Below are 13,180 nucleotides of genomic sequence, written 5' to 3'. Positions count from 1 at the left end.
AAATAGTGTATTTGCAGTGATAAAGTTTTTCCAATAACAATAAAATGTTCTTTTAAAAAATAAAGGTTTTAAGCCACATATCAACAGCTTCTCGTTTTAAATTTACTGGGCTGAATTAGTTTATGCAAATTTATTAATTTGACACAGGGATGCACATCTAACAGACAGCGAAGAGGAAAATGGTGCCAAGGAATCGCCACGTCATGACCACTCAGCTATGCAGCAGTGTCCACAACCATTGCCATACTGTATGCCACCGGTTGTGAGGCCTAGGGTATCCGAAACTAGAACCTTTCAGCAATTAGCAGCATTTCACCTCTGCTACACGGTTCCAACGCTTGTCTGCAAGCACAGGGACCCAAACTCCTTGGAAGGTAATTTGAAGTCATTTGTTTATAATCAGTCTAACATTTTGTTTGTTTTACTCTGCCAAGACTTTAAACAGTGTTTTTTGTGAAATATACCAGAATGGCTAAAATCCCAGGCTTTTTTTGCCATAGTGAAACAAAATGAAAATAAATATGATACTATTTTAAATGTTTTTCTGCTATTGCGTTCGTTGGTTCAGGTCACTAAAGCAAGCTCTACACATATAATTCTCTTCTGGAAGACTGAAAACGGAATGAAAGACATCAAAAATGTTTGCACAGAGCCACCCAAGAAAGGAAATATGTAGGGAGCTGCAGAGGGATTCATTTGCCTTTAAAATCTTCAGAGGACGTAGAAAGTCTCGAGCTGGACTTGCAGACGGATCCAGGAAAACGGGCACACTTGGTATGTGCTTTATTCTGATTTGTTAGAAGCAGGAGTCAAGTGTATTTTAACTATTACCTTTAAGGGTTTTCATTGCCCACAGCAAGTTTCATTTTAAAAAATGATGCGTGTTTATTATGTCTGTTTCCAGGAATGCTATTTGAGAATGCGTGGAGGAAGCAATTTGAAGCAGGTAGTCAGGGGCATACTATCTCAGCTGTTTACAAATGAGTTGGCCCGATCCTACAACGTACATGGGAAGAAGGGGAAGAAGGGACTAAAAAACCACCCCTTTCTTTTGCAAACAGTTCAGGGTAAGGATTTAATATTTGACTGTACTTTCATGAATCATTGAGAGAAAATCTTTTAGTGTGATCAAATTACATTGCAAATTTAAAAACATGTACACATGTTTATCCTATGTCTAGTCCTTTAATCAGCTGGTTAATACTGTGTAGAGAGGAATTAAGATGAAAGTTGATAGACATCTTTGCAGTTCCCATGTATTTGGATTGGTTTTGAAATCAGTATTTCCAGAGTTCTCCTGCCTATAGAAATTCTAACTGAAATTCAAATGCAGTTCCACTTGTAATTCCTTTCTGATTATAACGCTTTAAATTTTTATGCCACTTTACATATCTATATAATTTGCTTGTACCTTTCTTTATTTCACTTTATATTCTGGATTTTAAGGTCAGTGACCTACAATTAAGTGATTATATTTTGTTCTATTTTTTAGATGCTGCAAGAAAAACGTTCCCTGCAGCAACAGATGTAGAAGTGCAGGCATTGATCGCAAAGTGGCTAACTGGTGCGCGGGACCGAGATAACGGACGACGAGAAAGGGCACCCGAGCACAGACAATTAAAAGCATTATTAAATAACTCTGGGGAGGGGAATGCATTGGGGGGCATGTAAAGGTGTACATTTGTAAAATTCTTTCACATAAAGCTGTCAATTTAAAAAAAAATTTGCATATTTTTAATTAACAATTACAATAAACATAAGTAAATGACAAATCATGTTTGTTTTTTGTAACATTTTGTTTGGCATTTATAGTGTTATTTTGATGTATTTGATATTATTGGTAGTTCTAGGAATTTTGGCATATTCTGATTTAAAAACAATGTAAATCAGAATATGCCAAAATACCTAAAATTACCAATAATAGCTGGAAAAGGTATCTAGGTTCACATGGGTTTTCCTATATAGGAAGCCCATCTCTGCCCACGGTCGGACCTGTTTGCGCTTTCGGCGGTTGGGCCGATATAGGCTTCCTATATGGTCATAAGATAGCTCATATGGGTACTATATGGGACACACATGGGTCCTATATGGCCTCTCCTCCAAATGCTACTAGGGGTGAGATTGGGTGAGGGATGCAGCAAGCTGGGGGAAGTCAACGGGGTTTTCGTGGGAAATGATGGGTACTCGCGGTAATTCCCACCAAGGTTCCTTACGGGCCCCTCTTCCAAAACCCGCAAGGGGTCCTCCTCTCTTTTCGCAAGGGGCCCTTATGAGTTTCTTGCAGGCTGAGTGGGTACCTCGAGAATCTTTACCCGTGCACATACCTGTCGTTTGTAGAAAAGAATGACTCATATCACTCTTTCCATTCATAGGAGTAAAACGATGAGACTAATTGTCCGGTCAACTACAATTAAGAGTGCAGGTGAATTATTAGAAGTTAATCATTGTATAAAATGAATTAACTTCTTTTCTTCATCTGTTTTGTTATTGATTACTAGCTATAAGGCAGAGGTGTGTGTGTGTTATTTCCCATCACATATTCGATTAAAAGAGGTGGTATATGTAAATTGAGGTGTAGTACCTGCTGTATGTATGGGCGTCCGGTGGCACAAAGATTAGCACCTGTAACCAACGCAGTTGAAGAGTGTTTGTCTCTCGTCTCGGGCACACTGTTCTTTCTCTGCATGTGGCATCTGTTTACAGGGCTGGCTGCTTGTTGTGATATAATCTTTCATTGCTGGCTCACCGTAAAACACCACGTTCCCCCATGCTTCTTTTATATATGCTTGTAGAAATATCTTTGAATGTATTTCTGTATGGTCTGATGTCTACAGCAAGTCTGTCATGTATTGTAAAATGACTGATCAGTTCTACATACTCTTACAATACAATACCACTTTATTTATCCACTAGAGCAATTTCAGATAGTACTCGTACTAGCAGTATACATACACATGTTGAAATAATTTCTCTCTCTCTCTCTTTCACACACACACACACATGCACATTCCCTGAAATGACAGTCACCTCAGGTTCGTACAAGACGACGGTCAGTAGAGTTTATCAAGTGAATGTCACGTGGAATGACTGAGTTGCAATGATGCCTGGTTCTGCATACAGGCATCGTGTACCCACAGCCAGATTACAAGAGGGAAAACTCAAATGACAACACATGATCAGAAAGTAAGAGGATACGGGATCCCCTTCTAAGGATTTGCTAATGATAAAAGGCAACGAATTCCTCTGCCTGGTTCCGGTAATCTTGGAACAAATATTAACAAGGGAGACAAGACTGTTCCCTAGGGAGAGGCTGTGGAACAAAGACATGAAAGAAAAAGTGATGAGACTTTTAATAAAGACTGAAAGAACAGAGTGAGGATGACAGAGCAACACAAAAAGATCTGAGTTTCCGTACAGAGGTTGTTGGCTCTTACGAAGGATCATGTCAGTGTTGATGTCCCATAAAAGGTGGAGAAAGGCTCTGATGGAACTAACGTTTGAATGAATCAATTTCTTTCTCTTTTTTTTCTAGATCGGTGTATTCGGTAGATTGAGATAGGAAATAAGAGCTTGATGGTTTATGGTTGAGGTATATGAAAGGGGAAAGGGAAAGGGGTATTGTAGGTTGGGGGAAGCTTGTTACAAACTACCGAAGTTTTGTTTTGCTTGCCAATAGCCGTTAGGATGTTTTCTCTTCTATGATGCAATAATTCTTCATATATGGTGCTGAAGTTACGGTAATAGTATATGAGTAGGGTTCTTGTGTGTGTGAGTATATTTCTAAATACTACCTTTTATATTTTATATATAAATTGTAATATGGTCTATATACACTTACCCCGCATACGCACGAACATGCACACTCCGACGAATATGATAGGAAGAGGAGACTGTGGATTTTAAACTAAAGCTTGGATGCCAAGATGCTGACATTCAGCTGAAGTGCAGACAGTTGATGTGAGACGGCGGCCAGAGAATATAAAGTACGAAGAAAGTAGACTGTTACATGAACGATGAAGACGCCGACGACGACACTGCTTCTCCACCGGACGGCAGAATAAAAGGTATTCTTCTGTTGTTGACAGTAGCCGGTTATTCTTCAGCAAAAGACACACAACCTCATTCATACACGAGACATTACAAGACCTTACAACCCATTACACACACACATATATATATAAATATATGATCCAGAAAGATATTATGCAAAGTTAAGGAATTCTTTAATATAATTTAGACTAGAAAATTAGTGGAAAAAATCACAAACCATATGAAACAAAACTACCCTTTTTGCCATTGAACGACAGAGGACAGTTTGCTACATTGTAAACCAATCATGATATCAAGGTAAAATATCTTGCACCTCTGATAAACAGTGGGTCAGAGAAGAGTATGTTTCTGAGTATTATCTGTATCAGAAACAACCGCTGTGAGAATGCCGCAAGGTCTTTTTTTTTCGCCAAAGATGAACAGCCTTTTGTGATGCTATCTTTCATATTGTGTCCATGGTCTTCCTTTTGACCTTAAGATATTTAGGAGATTTATCTATTTACCTCTTTAAACTCCATCTTAGTTTCGTTAAAATAGTCTCTAACAACGTCAAATTATTGAAACAATTACATAGCTTGCCACCGTACTGAAAATAACCAAGTAAACAACAGAAAAAACAAATAAACACACGAAATAAACAAGTTTATATTTTTCACAAGTTGTGACTTAGATCACACAGATCTTTATTGTTGAACTTTTTTATGAAAACCACTTTTTCGGATGTAAGTGTTGCTTTTTGAAGAGGTCACAAACAAAATAAACATGATTCATCTTGTTATTTTTAACAGTGAGGTTCGGATGTTTCCTACTGAAATATTTCTATTACGTCCGGTATCACAGAGGTGTCGTGAAGAGTGTGTGTGCTTGTAAGAGGGCAGTGAGTTTGCTTTATAAGCAGGGCTTGAGGGATAAAACAACATCTGCAGGATCTGGAAACCACTTTACAACTTTGGATACAAGACGCGTGCCATTGAATTCTCCCCTTTGTTCTAGGCAAATGCTTACCCTTGCTTTATAACCGTGGTCCCTAGGTGGTGTTAGCATGTGTGTGTATGTCTTTTTTTGGCGGGGGGTACGTTGCAATGATACTTGCTTTTGCTTTTTTTTTATTTTGTTGGAGAGTGAGTTATAGTTACTGGCGACCCGATGTCCCAAGTTTTTCTGTTCAGCTAGGGCACTTTCGTACACACCAAATCTGTCAGTGATGGTAGGGACAGGACAAAACCTATAGAATCGATAAGTAATGGACAGCCAACTACTACTACGACCAGATACAGAATCTCCTACTGAAACAGTTCGACAGATTCACTTTCCGCCTCACAAAAACATTAAGATTGTTGGTGGCGTTTGGCATTACGAGCAGGAACCCACGTCGAAAGTGTAAAATTGCTTTTACTGGGACCCATGTCTCTTTTACATGTGAATGACATGTAGTGTCACTATGTCACCCATGTACACCAGTGAAATTCCACGTGTTTATTAGTTTCATATACATCTTCACTTTGTGTCATCCATGGATCCACATCTCACTTTGGTTTCTCCTATGATCTGATGTCTGTTGCACCGTTTTACTTTCTTCTGCGTTGTTCTTTAATGCTTGTCCAGCTTCATTTCTTCCCAGAGATATCTTCATCCACTAATGGGCTGTGTTTTTCGTTTTGCCATTTTTCTTTGGATTTTTGACTGTACAGGATTCTTTGTACTGACTTCACTGAACCGTACAAATTTTCCAGCTGTGAACCTTGCTGTTTTCCCTTTTCTGATTCGCGAGACAGATATTGATGCATGGTTTGCAGATTAGATGTTGCATCTGTGCGCTACAGAGATATGTTATCTAGTGGTAAATATGTTTGGTGTCATGGTGTTCTGTGACCACGCGTACACTTCACCACGCTTGGGATTACATTTCCCACGACACTAAGTGACAACAGTTTGACACAACACTGCAGAAGAAATGATTGTATTAAGTTTATTGGCAGATAAAACACTAATAGCATTGGAATGATATCTTTTTATTATTTGCCAGATATTAAATTTCTGGTTGTCATTGTTGAGGCACGCACACATTCACAAACAAGTGGCAAACATGGAGATGATTGCAGAGAGACAGACACAAGGTGACAGCTGTAGAAGTTAAATTGATGTTTAGGTGGTTATGGGTTAGGTAGAGACGATAACAAGCTGTGATGTACACCGGGATATGAGGTTAAGAGAGAAAAACACATGACCAGACTCCAGACAAACGACGACTTTTCTCTCCAAACCACGAACGCGGTCTCCATCTGCCATCCACACCACGTCACTACTGGCTGTGGCCACGTCATCAATGTCTTCAGCCGTCATCATCCGCACTGGGACACCTCTGTCTTCCAAAACTATTATCATAAGCGGCTTGTACTTAATGTCACCGCGGTACAACACCAACACATCTCTCCACTGCAGGCAGGGTGGTGCTGTGCCTCTACTGGTGGAGTTTGCGGTCGTAGATGTCGTCGCGACTACATCTGTTAACATTCAAAGTCAGTCTATTGTAAGCTGATGAAAAAGAGACGGATGAATAAAATAATATATTTCTTAATATAATATTTCTTAATATAATTACGCTTAATTTTAAAGACATAAGTCTTCAAACAAAGGCATTATGACATGCTACTAGGAAAGCAGAAGAAAATTACTCTCCTGTACTGGAGAGTTCCGTTGCCTATATAAGTATATGTAACAGCGAGTCCAGCAAATATAAGCATGCATCCTAGTCAAATGAAGAATCACCATTCAGACTGTTGTGTGTAGGTAGCCATATTTTAGCCAGAAAACGAAACGGCTGATTTTAGAATACAACTCTACAGATTTAAACTTTATTTAAGAAGCTTAAAAAAATTAAAAGGTCCAAAGGGAGTTCACTTGACCTTTTTCCAGTTCATAATTTAATGAGCAACAATCACGGTGTTTGCGGTATACATTTTGTTATATTGATTGTCCGTAACGCATCTGAGTTAATTTTTCCATGTGAATTATTGTTAGTTAAATATAAATACATTTTCAAATGTGCTTTTGTCGTAGATAAACTCCTGTATTTTTCAATAGATGATTAATTTTCAGCTTTGTAGTTTTCTTTTATAGCTTTTTCTTTTTACAGCGGACTGCTGATAATGATTTTATATTATTAAAAAGAAATTACAAAACTTTTATACACATTTTTCAATAAAAAAATATATTTTTCATCATCTATCTTTATGATAAATTTTTCTGTTCACTTATTCGCAGGTGTTCCCGTTCAAGCTCATCAAACTTTCGGCACAATTCATTTTTAGCTGTTTCGAGCAGCACATCAATGGTGTCCTCACACTGCCAGTTGTTTTTAGCATAGTTCTGGACGAGGAAACGACTGATGTTGTATTGTGATGATGATAGACCAGAACGGACATGCTGTATATCTGATGCTTGACCTTTGTTTAAGCTTTTTACCGACAATTTTAGTTGGTTTTAACAGCTCGGGCTTTTGTATAGTTTGCACTGTTGTAAGACGATCTCTTCGTTTTATTAAAAGTCCAAGACTTGCCTGTACTGTATAAGCGACTCGTTAACAATCGCTTTTGAAATGTTTTAAAGGGATACTCAAGGCTTGTGATAATGTGGAGACAAAGTTTGCACGACACTTTAAACAAGTCAGAGAACTGTATAATCATACCGATCTCTGGAAAAGTTAATCCACTGGTGTTTGATGCCAATGTCTTTAGAAAGTATCTTCCTCTGAGCGTCAAAGATAACATTCAGCAGCAGAACATTTTGTCCTGGTGTTTTTTTAACTAATTATTTTTACTCTTCAAATTTACCTCATGCGGATGATGCTAATTTTAGGAATATTACCCTTTAGTCACTTCCTGTTTTCTCGACAAATCCAGGTGTCATTAAGAAATAAAAATTAATGTAATATTTATCACGCCTCTTTGTCAAACATGTTTTTGTAATTCTTTACGTTCTATTTCCAGCAATTTGCGCTTGTGTTGCACTTTCATAGGACCCTCATTTGATTGCTATTTGTTTATAACACCGTTAAATGCTTAACTGTCAACAGTCATTATCCAAAATACCCACACCTACCCGTAACACCAACTCGGAGACTGTGCAGAAAGTTGGCCACTTCATGACCGCACGTGACACAGTCAACTTGCCGTTTACTGGAGTGACCCTGACCTCTGTGATACAAATATTTGACTGGCGGGCCGTCTGTGTGGTCGGGCACACCTCGTAGACTGTACTCTCGGACATGGCCCTCAGTGATAATTTCGTCCTTCTCCACTTTCCTGATGACGGCGCGGTGGAGAGCGGAGGGGTCTGGTTAAATATTCCACTTCCCAGTCGGCGGGTGCGTATCCATGGAAACAACTTGCCGCCCAAAGATGGAGAAGAGGAACTTGTCTCAGCAGCTTGTCACAGAAAGTCTTGAACTTGGCTCCCCTGCACAGTCATATGGTAAGAGAGGATGGAGAGACACGTGTTACACTGTGTACTGTTGTTAACATGTGTTTACGTGTATGTGTAATGTTTGTGTGTGACGCATTCAAATAATAACCTGATCGTAAACGTCATTAGTGACGTCAAAAAAATTGCAACTTTTGTAGGTGATCGAATGTAACAGCCACTGTAAAAAACAACAACCAAAAAAAAAAAAAAACAAACCAACCACCACCAACAACAAAAACTCCCAGAGTTATTTATGTGTGTATGAATGTAACACAGGTACAAGACACCTACATTACCTATTATCAACACCTGAGAACTATCACCTGTGAGACGCACATGTGAAAAAATAGCAAATGCTTACTACCATCGTCTACTTGTTTACCACTACATCGCACGCTGTGCAACTTACACTTCATCAGCGATGACGTACAACGATCCTTCCTCAGCCACCTGCGACAAGTCGTTCACGATCCTCTCCACATGCTCATCCAGGTTCTCACGAAACTGCCGGAGGTAAAGCTGACCAGGTTTAATTCTTTCTGCCGTCTGAGTGATGAGCGTATTCAGTGTCTGCCGCAGCAGGTAGTACAGCATCCTACACGCTGCACGACTCTCAGGACAGGAAATCACAATGTAGACGTCGTGGCCATATCGTAACCATTCTATAGCCATCAGCAGCAGCACCAAGTCTTACCTGTGCCTGGAGGTCCGGTGACAAAGAGTCTGGGAGTCGCCCTGTTAAGCAGGTCAACTTGCTCCGGGAATAAAGTTATTACAGCAGTGTAACATTCTCCTGTCGCTGACACTGCCTGACCCAGGGTCTTGACACTCAGACGTGGGGCAGACGTGCATGGGACAGTCACTGATGTCGCCGGACCACAGAATCTGGTACAAACAAGAATCTATTAGTATTTCTTAAAGTTTGTCGTAAGCTCTTCTCTATTAGAGTAGAATATAGTAAAACAACAATTTAATGAGTGGTTATTTAAATTTCTGTCATGTCTAGGTCTAGGTAAAAATTGACTGGTTATGGTAACATTCCACCTGCATTGAGACCAGTTCCACATGGTGAGGGACTTCCTATTCCAGAACCTTCAGCAGAATAGTCTCTTGATTCAGCTGATGAGGACGAACCTGTCCTTCTCCTGTCAGTAGCATGCACTTATCAGATTTCCACTCTGGTGAATCCTTAACCCCACACGGACTGGTACAGGAAGAACTAAATGACCTGTTCCGTGATTCAGACTTATCCAAGAAGGCAGAATTGCTAGGTTCAAGACTCAATTAATGAAATCTTTTAAATGTCACAATTACTTCATAACTGGCTGCAGAGTGATGCGATACAAGCATGGAATCTTTTTGCTTAGTGTCTACAAACTTTCTCGGGAATGTTAAGTCAGAAAACTTCAAGGAACCAGTAGAACACATGCTGATGCCATATATACAAATAAGCCAGCCTCGTTCCCTATACATTTCAACTCTATACTTATAGAATTCATTGCATAAGTATAGAATTGAATTGTATAGCTAGAATTCATTCTGTAGCCACAGAATGGAAATGTATATATAAAATGAATTGGATAGCAACTTCTGAGTATAATATTTCGTTTTTACCGAGTTTTTCACTCTCTAGCTATAGAATGCATTCTATAAGTCCAGAATGAAATGTATAGCCATAAAATGCATTTTATAAGTGAAATTGAAATGTAAAAATATAATATACATTATATACGTCTAGAATGAAATATATAGATAAAGAAGGGATTTTATAAGTATAAAATGCATGTTATAATAATAGAGAGGAAATGTCCATCTTGGCGCTCCATAGAATTAATGGTTCCATAACATTATTCTTACTTACCTAGCTACTAATATTTTGTACAAGTCGCTGGTCATGTGACTATCATGCTCATAGACAGACACATTGTGATTCCACCAGTCCTCAAGTTTCTCTAACACCATCGTGTTAACGTCCCATGGTGTGCTAGGTTCAGACAGCTGGTCGGAACAGAGACAGAGATCACTGATGTTGGTCGCATCTGTTGTGCCCAGACACTTACAAAGGTCCTGTAATAAAACCAAGTGATTTAAGAAAGTATGGGCACAAGTTTCAAAGCTAGTGATAATTTAAGTAAACAAATCATGTAGGACTCTGTTTATATTAAAGGGATTCTAAAGGCTTGTGATAAGGCTGTGGCGACGGTCAAACGTTAAAAAATATATTTAGTTACAGTTACAGAGCACGAGAGCAATACAGGAGAAATAAAGGATTCGTTTCTCCCTTAATTACCACTTATTAGCACTATTTCGGTTGCCGATGTTTATAAAAATTGAAAAAATCCAGTGAAATCGACCCTCGTGTCCTTCCGCCGAGTAACCACGATAGCTTCCCGAGATGGTGAAGCAGAGGAGTCTTATTGTGACGTCAGTCTCCTTATGACGTCACTCGCACAGGAAGTTTCTGAGGTCATTGCGAAAATTTGACGTCATTTTATTCTATGACGCACTCTGTGTGTAAGGCTCTGTCTGTCGGAAACTGATGAAAAGAAAATTTTGAATCTTTTTCCATCTTTTTTCGTGGCAATCGGGTGCAGCACATTCTCGAGGCATGACTCTCACCATGGAAACCACACGTTATAGGGTCACGTGACGGAGAACGAGACTTCGTGGAAACAAAAAAAAAAAAAAGAGTCCCGTGTGATTTCTGTTATTAAACACAACATTCTACTACAAACCTTCAACGTTTTCCACATGAACACACATATAAATAGACGAGATTCAAAATTATTCTACTCTTTACGCGATTCTAAGCAGTTTTATTTTGCCTTTAGAATCCCTTTAAATCAGTCGCTATTATGTTGAAAATATTTTTGTAATTAATCTCTTTAAATATAATCTATATTACGTCATAGTTTATATATCCAGATTAAATACCTTTATTACCACTTTTGGTGTTAAAGCAGTCGAAACAGTGCTTATAGTCAATTTACAGCAAGAGATAGTGAGTAAAACAAAACTAAAAACGTGTGCGAAATACGAGCTCTCATTATGTAAAGCAAATTGCAATTGATTTACTTTCTACCGAAGACCATGACATAAATGTAAAAGCATTTTGTAGCTTAGGAAATAGTGATTGGTACATGTTTACCTGTGTGAGCTGTAAGTCTTCAGAGACAGCCTGTTGTACCTGATGAGTCGTAAGATTAGGGACGGCGATCGTCTTAGTGATGCGCAGACCGGCAGCGATATCGGACACCAGGTGAGACAACATGGCCTCCGCCTTGTCCAGCTGTCTCATGGCGTCTTTTAGTTTCTTCCTGATGTTGTTGTCTATACTCTCCTTTGGTACATCGAGTTCATTCAAGTTGTCACCTACGGCCTTCACCTCACAGACTACAAAGCCGTAATGTCGGTGAATAATAAGGATATCAAAGTCCCCCTGTCTCCAGTTCCGTGTAAAACTTGATGGAAGGTTGACGGGTGAGGGTAACTGTGCAGCCGCCGGGGCGTAGCATGGGTTACCCAGGTATTGTCCGAAATAAAACTGGCTGATTCCTACCAAAATTTCTCCTGTCTTTTCTGACAGCTTCTGAAGACAGAAAAGAACTCGTTGCATGGCTACATCATCTCTGAGATCACATTCCTGAACAGAAGATGGCTGCGGAATGGGAGTCGAATCAACAACAGGGAGAACTGACGTTGGTTCGTTTAAGTTTGAGCTTTCTTGGTTTGACATTTTATATGTATTGGACGATGTCAGTAGTGTTCTAAATTGTTTATCTAGGGTTGTGTGGGTTCGAAACTGTTTATGTACTGATTGAAGAACCAAACGGTTCTGACCAGCAACCGCCTGTCTAGTCATCGGCACGCGGTTGAAGTAGACAGGAGGCAGGAAGTAGGCGCGAGAGTGGAGGTCAGGGAAGGCGGCCTCAACCCATTGTATCCAGAATGCCTGGGCTTGTGATGACAATGATGTTTTCTAAATGAAATGACTTAACATTAGAATCTTACTATGCAATAATGCCTTTAAGTCAGTTTCTTTGGATACCTTGCTTCGGCTTGTCATGAAAAAATTTCTTGAATTTCAATCGTCTTTCATTAGAATCTAAACATTGGCATTCATCAGATAAGTTTCACTTAACATCTTCCTACATACTTCTTTATTTTCATATTTTCCTCCATATTTCTTCAACTATCAATTCAAGCAACTCTGATAGTTTTAATATCTTTTGGTTTTTTAATGTTATTTTGTGTTGCTTATTATGGTAGAGTATTTTTTCGATCCATCCTTTTCAATATTCTTATGTTATCCTTTAAGATGATTAATTGTAGTCACAACACAAACCTCATCCGCAGTGATCAGACAGATGATCTTGACTGCGGCCTCGATCTGAGATGGAACACCGCGGATAATGATAATCTTCATACCTGGTACAGGTGAGGGGTTAGCATCAAACGCTATGTCAGCGCCTGACCTCGTTATCAGTTCTTGAAGTTCGCGCGATATTTCTAAGAAAATAAAAGTAAAAGTATTGTTTGTCATCATCATCATCATCATCATCATCATCATCATCATCATCATCATCATCATTGTTTGTGATCTGTCTTATGAGCATATCACTATAGCTCTCGCCATTTGTATATATTTTTTCTTAAATGACTCTGA

General features: G+C 39.1%; 1 protein-coding gene and 1 long non-coding RNA gene across 5 annotated transcripts in view; one reads left to right on the top strand and one right to left on the bottom strand.

The window, feature by feature from the left end:
- The first annotated feature begins 666 nt into the window (after positions 1–666).
- Positions 667–1,673, top strand: LOC112576126. Its single transcript, XR_003101768.1, has 3 exons — positions 667–774; positions 905–1,067; positions 1,493–1,673. It is a non-coding gene; the product is annotated as an uncharacterized LOC112576126 (long non-coding RNA).
- Positions 1,674–6,012: 4,339 nt separating this feature from the next.
- LOC112575255 overlaps positions 6,013–13,180 on the bottom strand; it is a 28,274-nt gene continuing 21,106 nt past the window's right edge. For 3 of the 4 annotated variants that reach the window (XM_025256975.1, XM_025256976.1, XM_025256974.1), the window contains exons 3-8: positions 12,860–13,023; positions 11,663–12,493; positions 10,376–10,581; positions 8,924–9,399; positions 8,152–8,508; positions 6,013–6,554 (exon numbers count right to left, since the gene is read on the bottom strand). In XM_025256975.1, the coding sequence (XP_025112760.1) occupies positions 9,186–9,399; positions 10,376–10,581; positions 11,663–12,493; positions 12,860–13,023 (1,415 nt within the window). In that variant the 3' untranslated portion in view covers positions 6,013–6,554; positions 8,152–8,508; positions 8,924–9,185. The remainder of the gene's footprint in view (positions 6,555–8,151; positions 8,509–8,923; positions 9,400–10,375; positions 10,582–11,662; positions 12,494–12,859; positions 13,024–13,180) is intronic. The other variant, XM_025256977.1, reaches the window with a different exon arrangement.

This window comes from Pomacea canaliculata, linkage group LG11 (genome assembly GCF_003073045.1).
Source record: "Pomacea canaliculata isolate SZHN2017 linkage group LG11, ASM307304v1, whole genome shotgun sequence".
Taxonomy (NCBI): Eukaryota; Metazoa; Mollusca; class Gastropoda; order Architaenioglossa; family Ampullariidae; genus Pomacea; species Pomacea canaliculata.
This window is presented reverse-complemented; position numbering and strand designations above follow the sequence as displayed.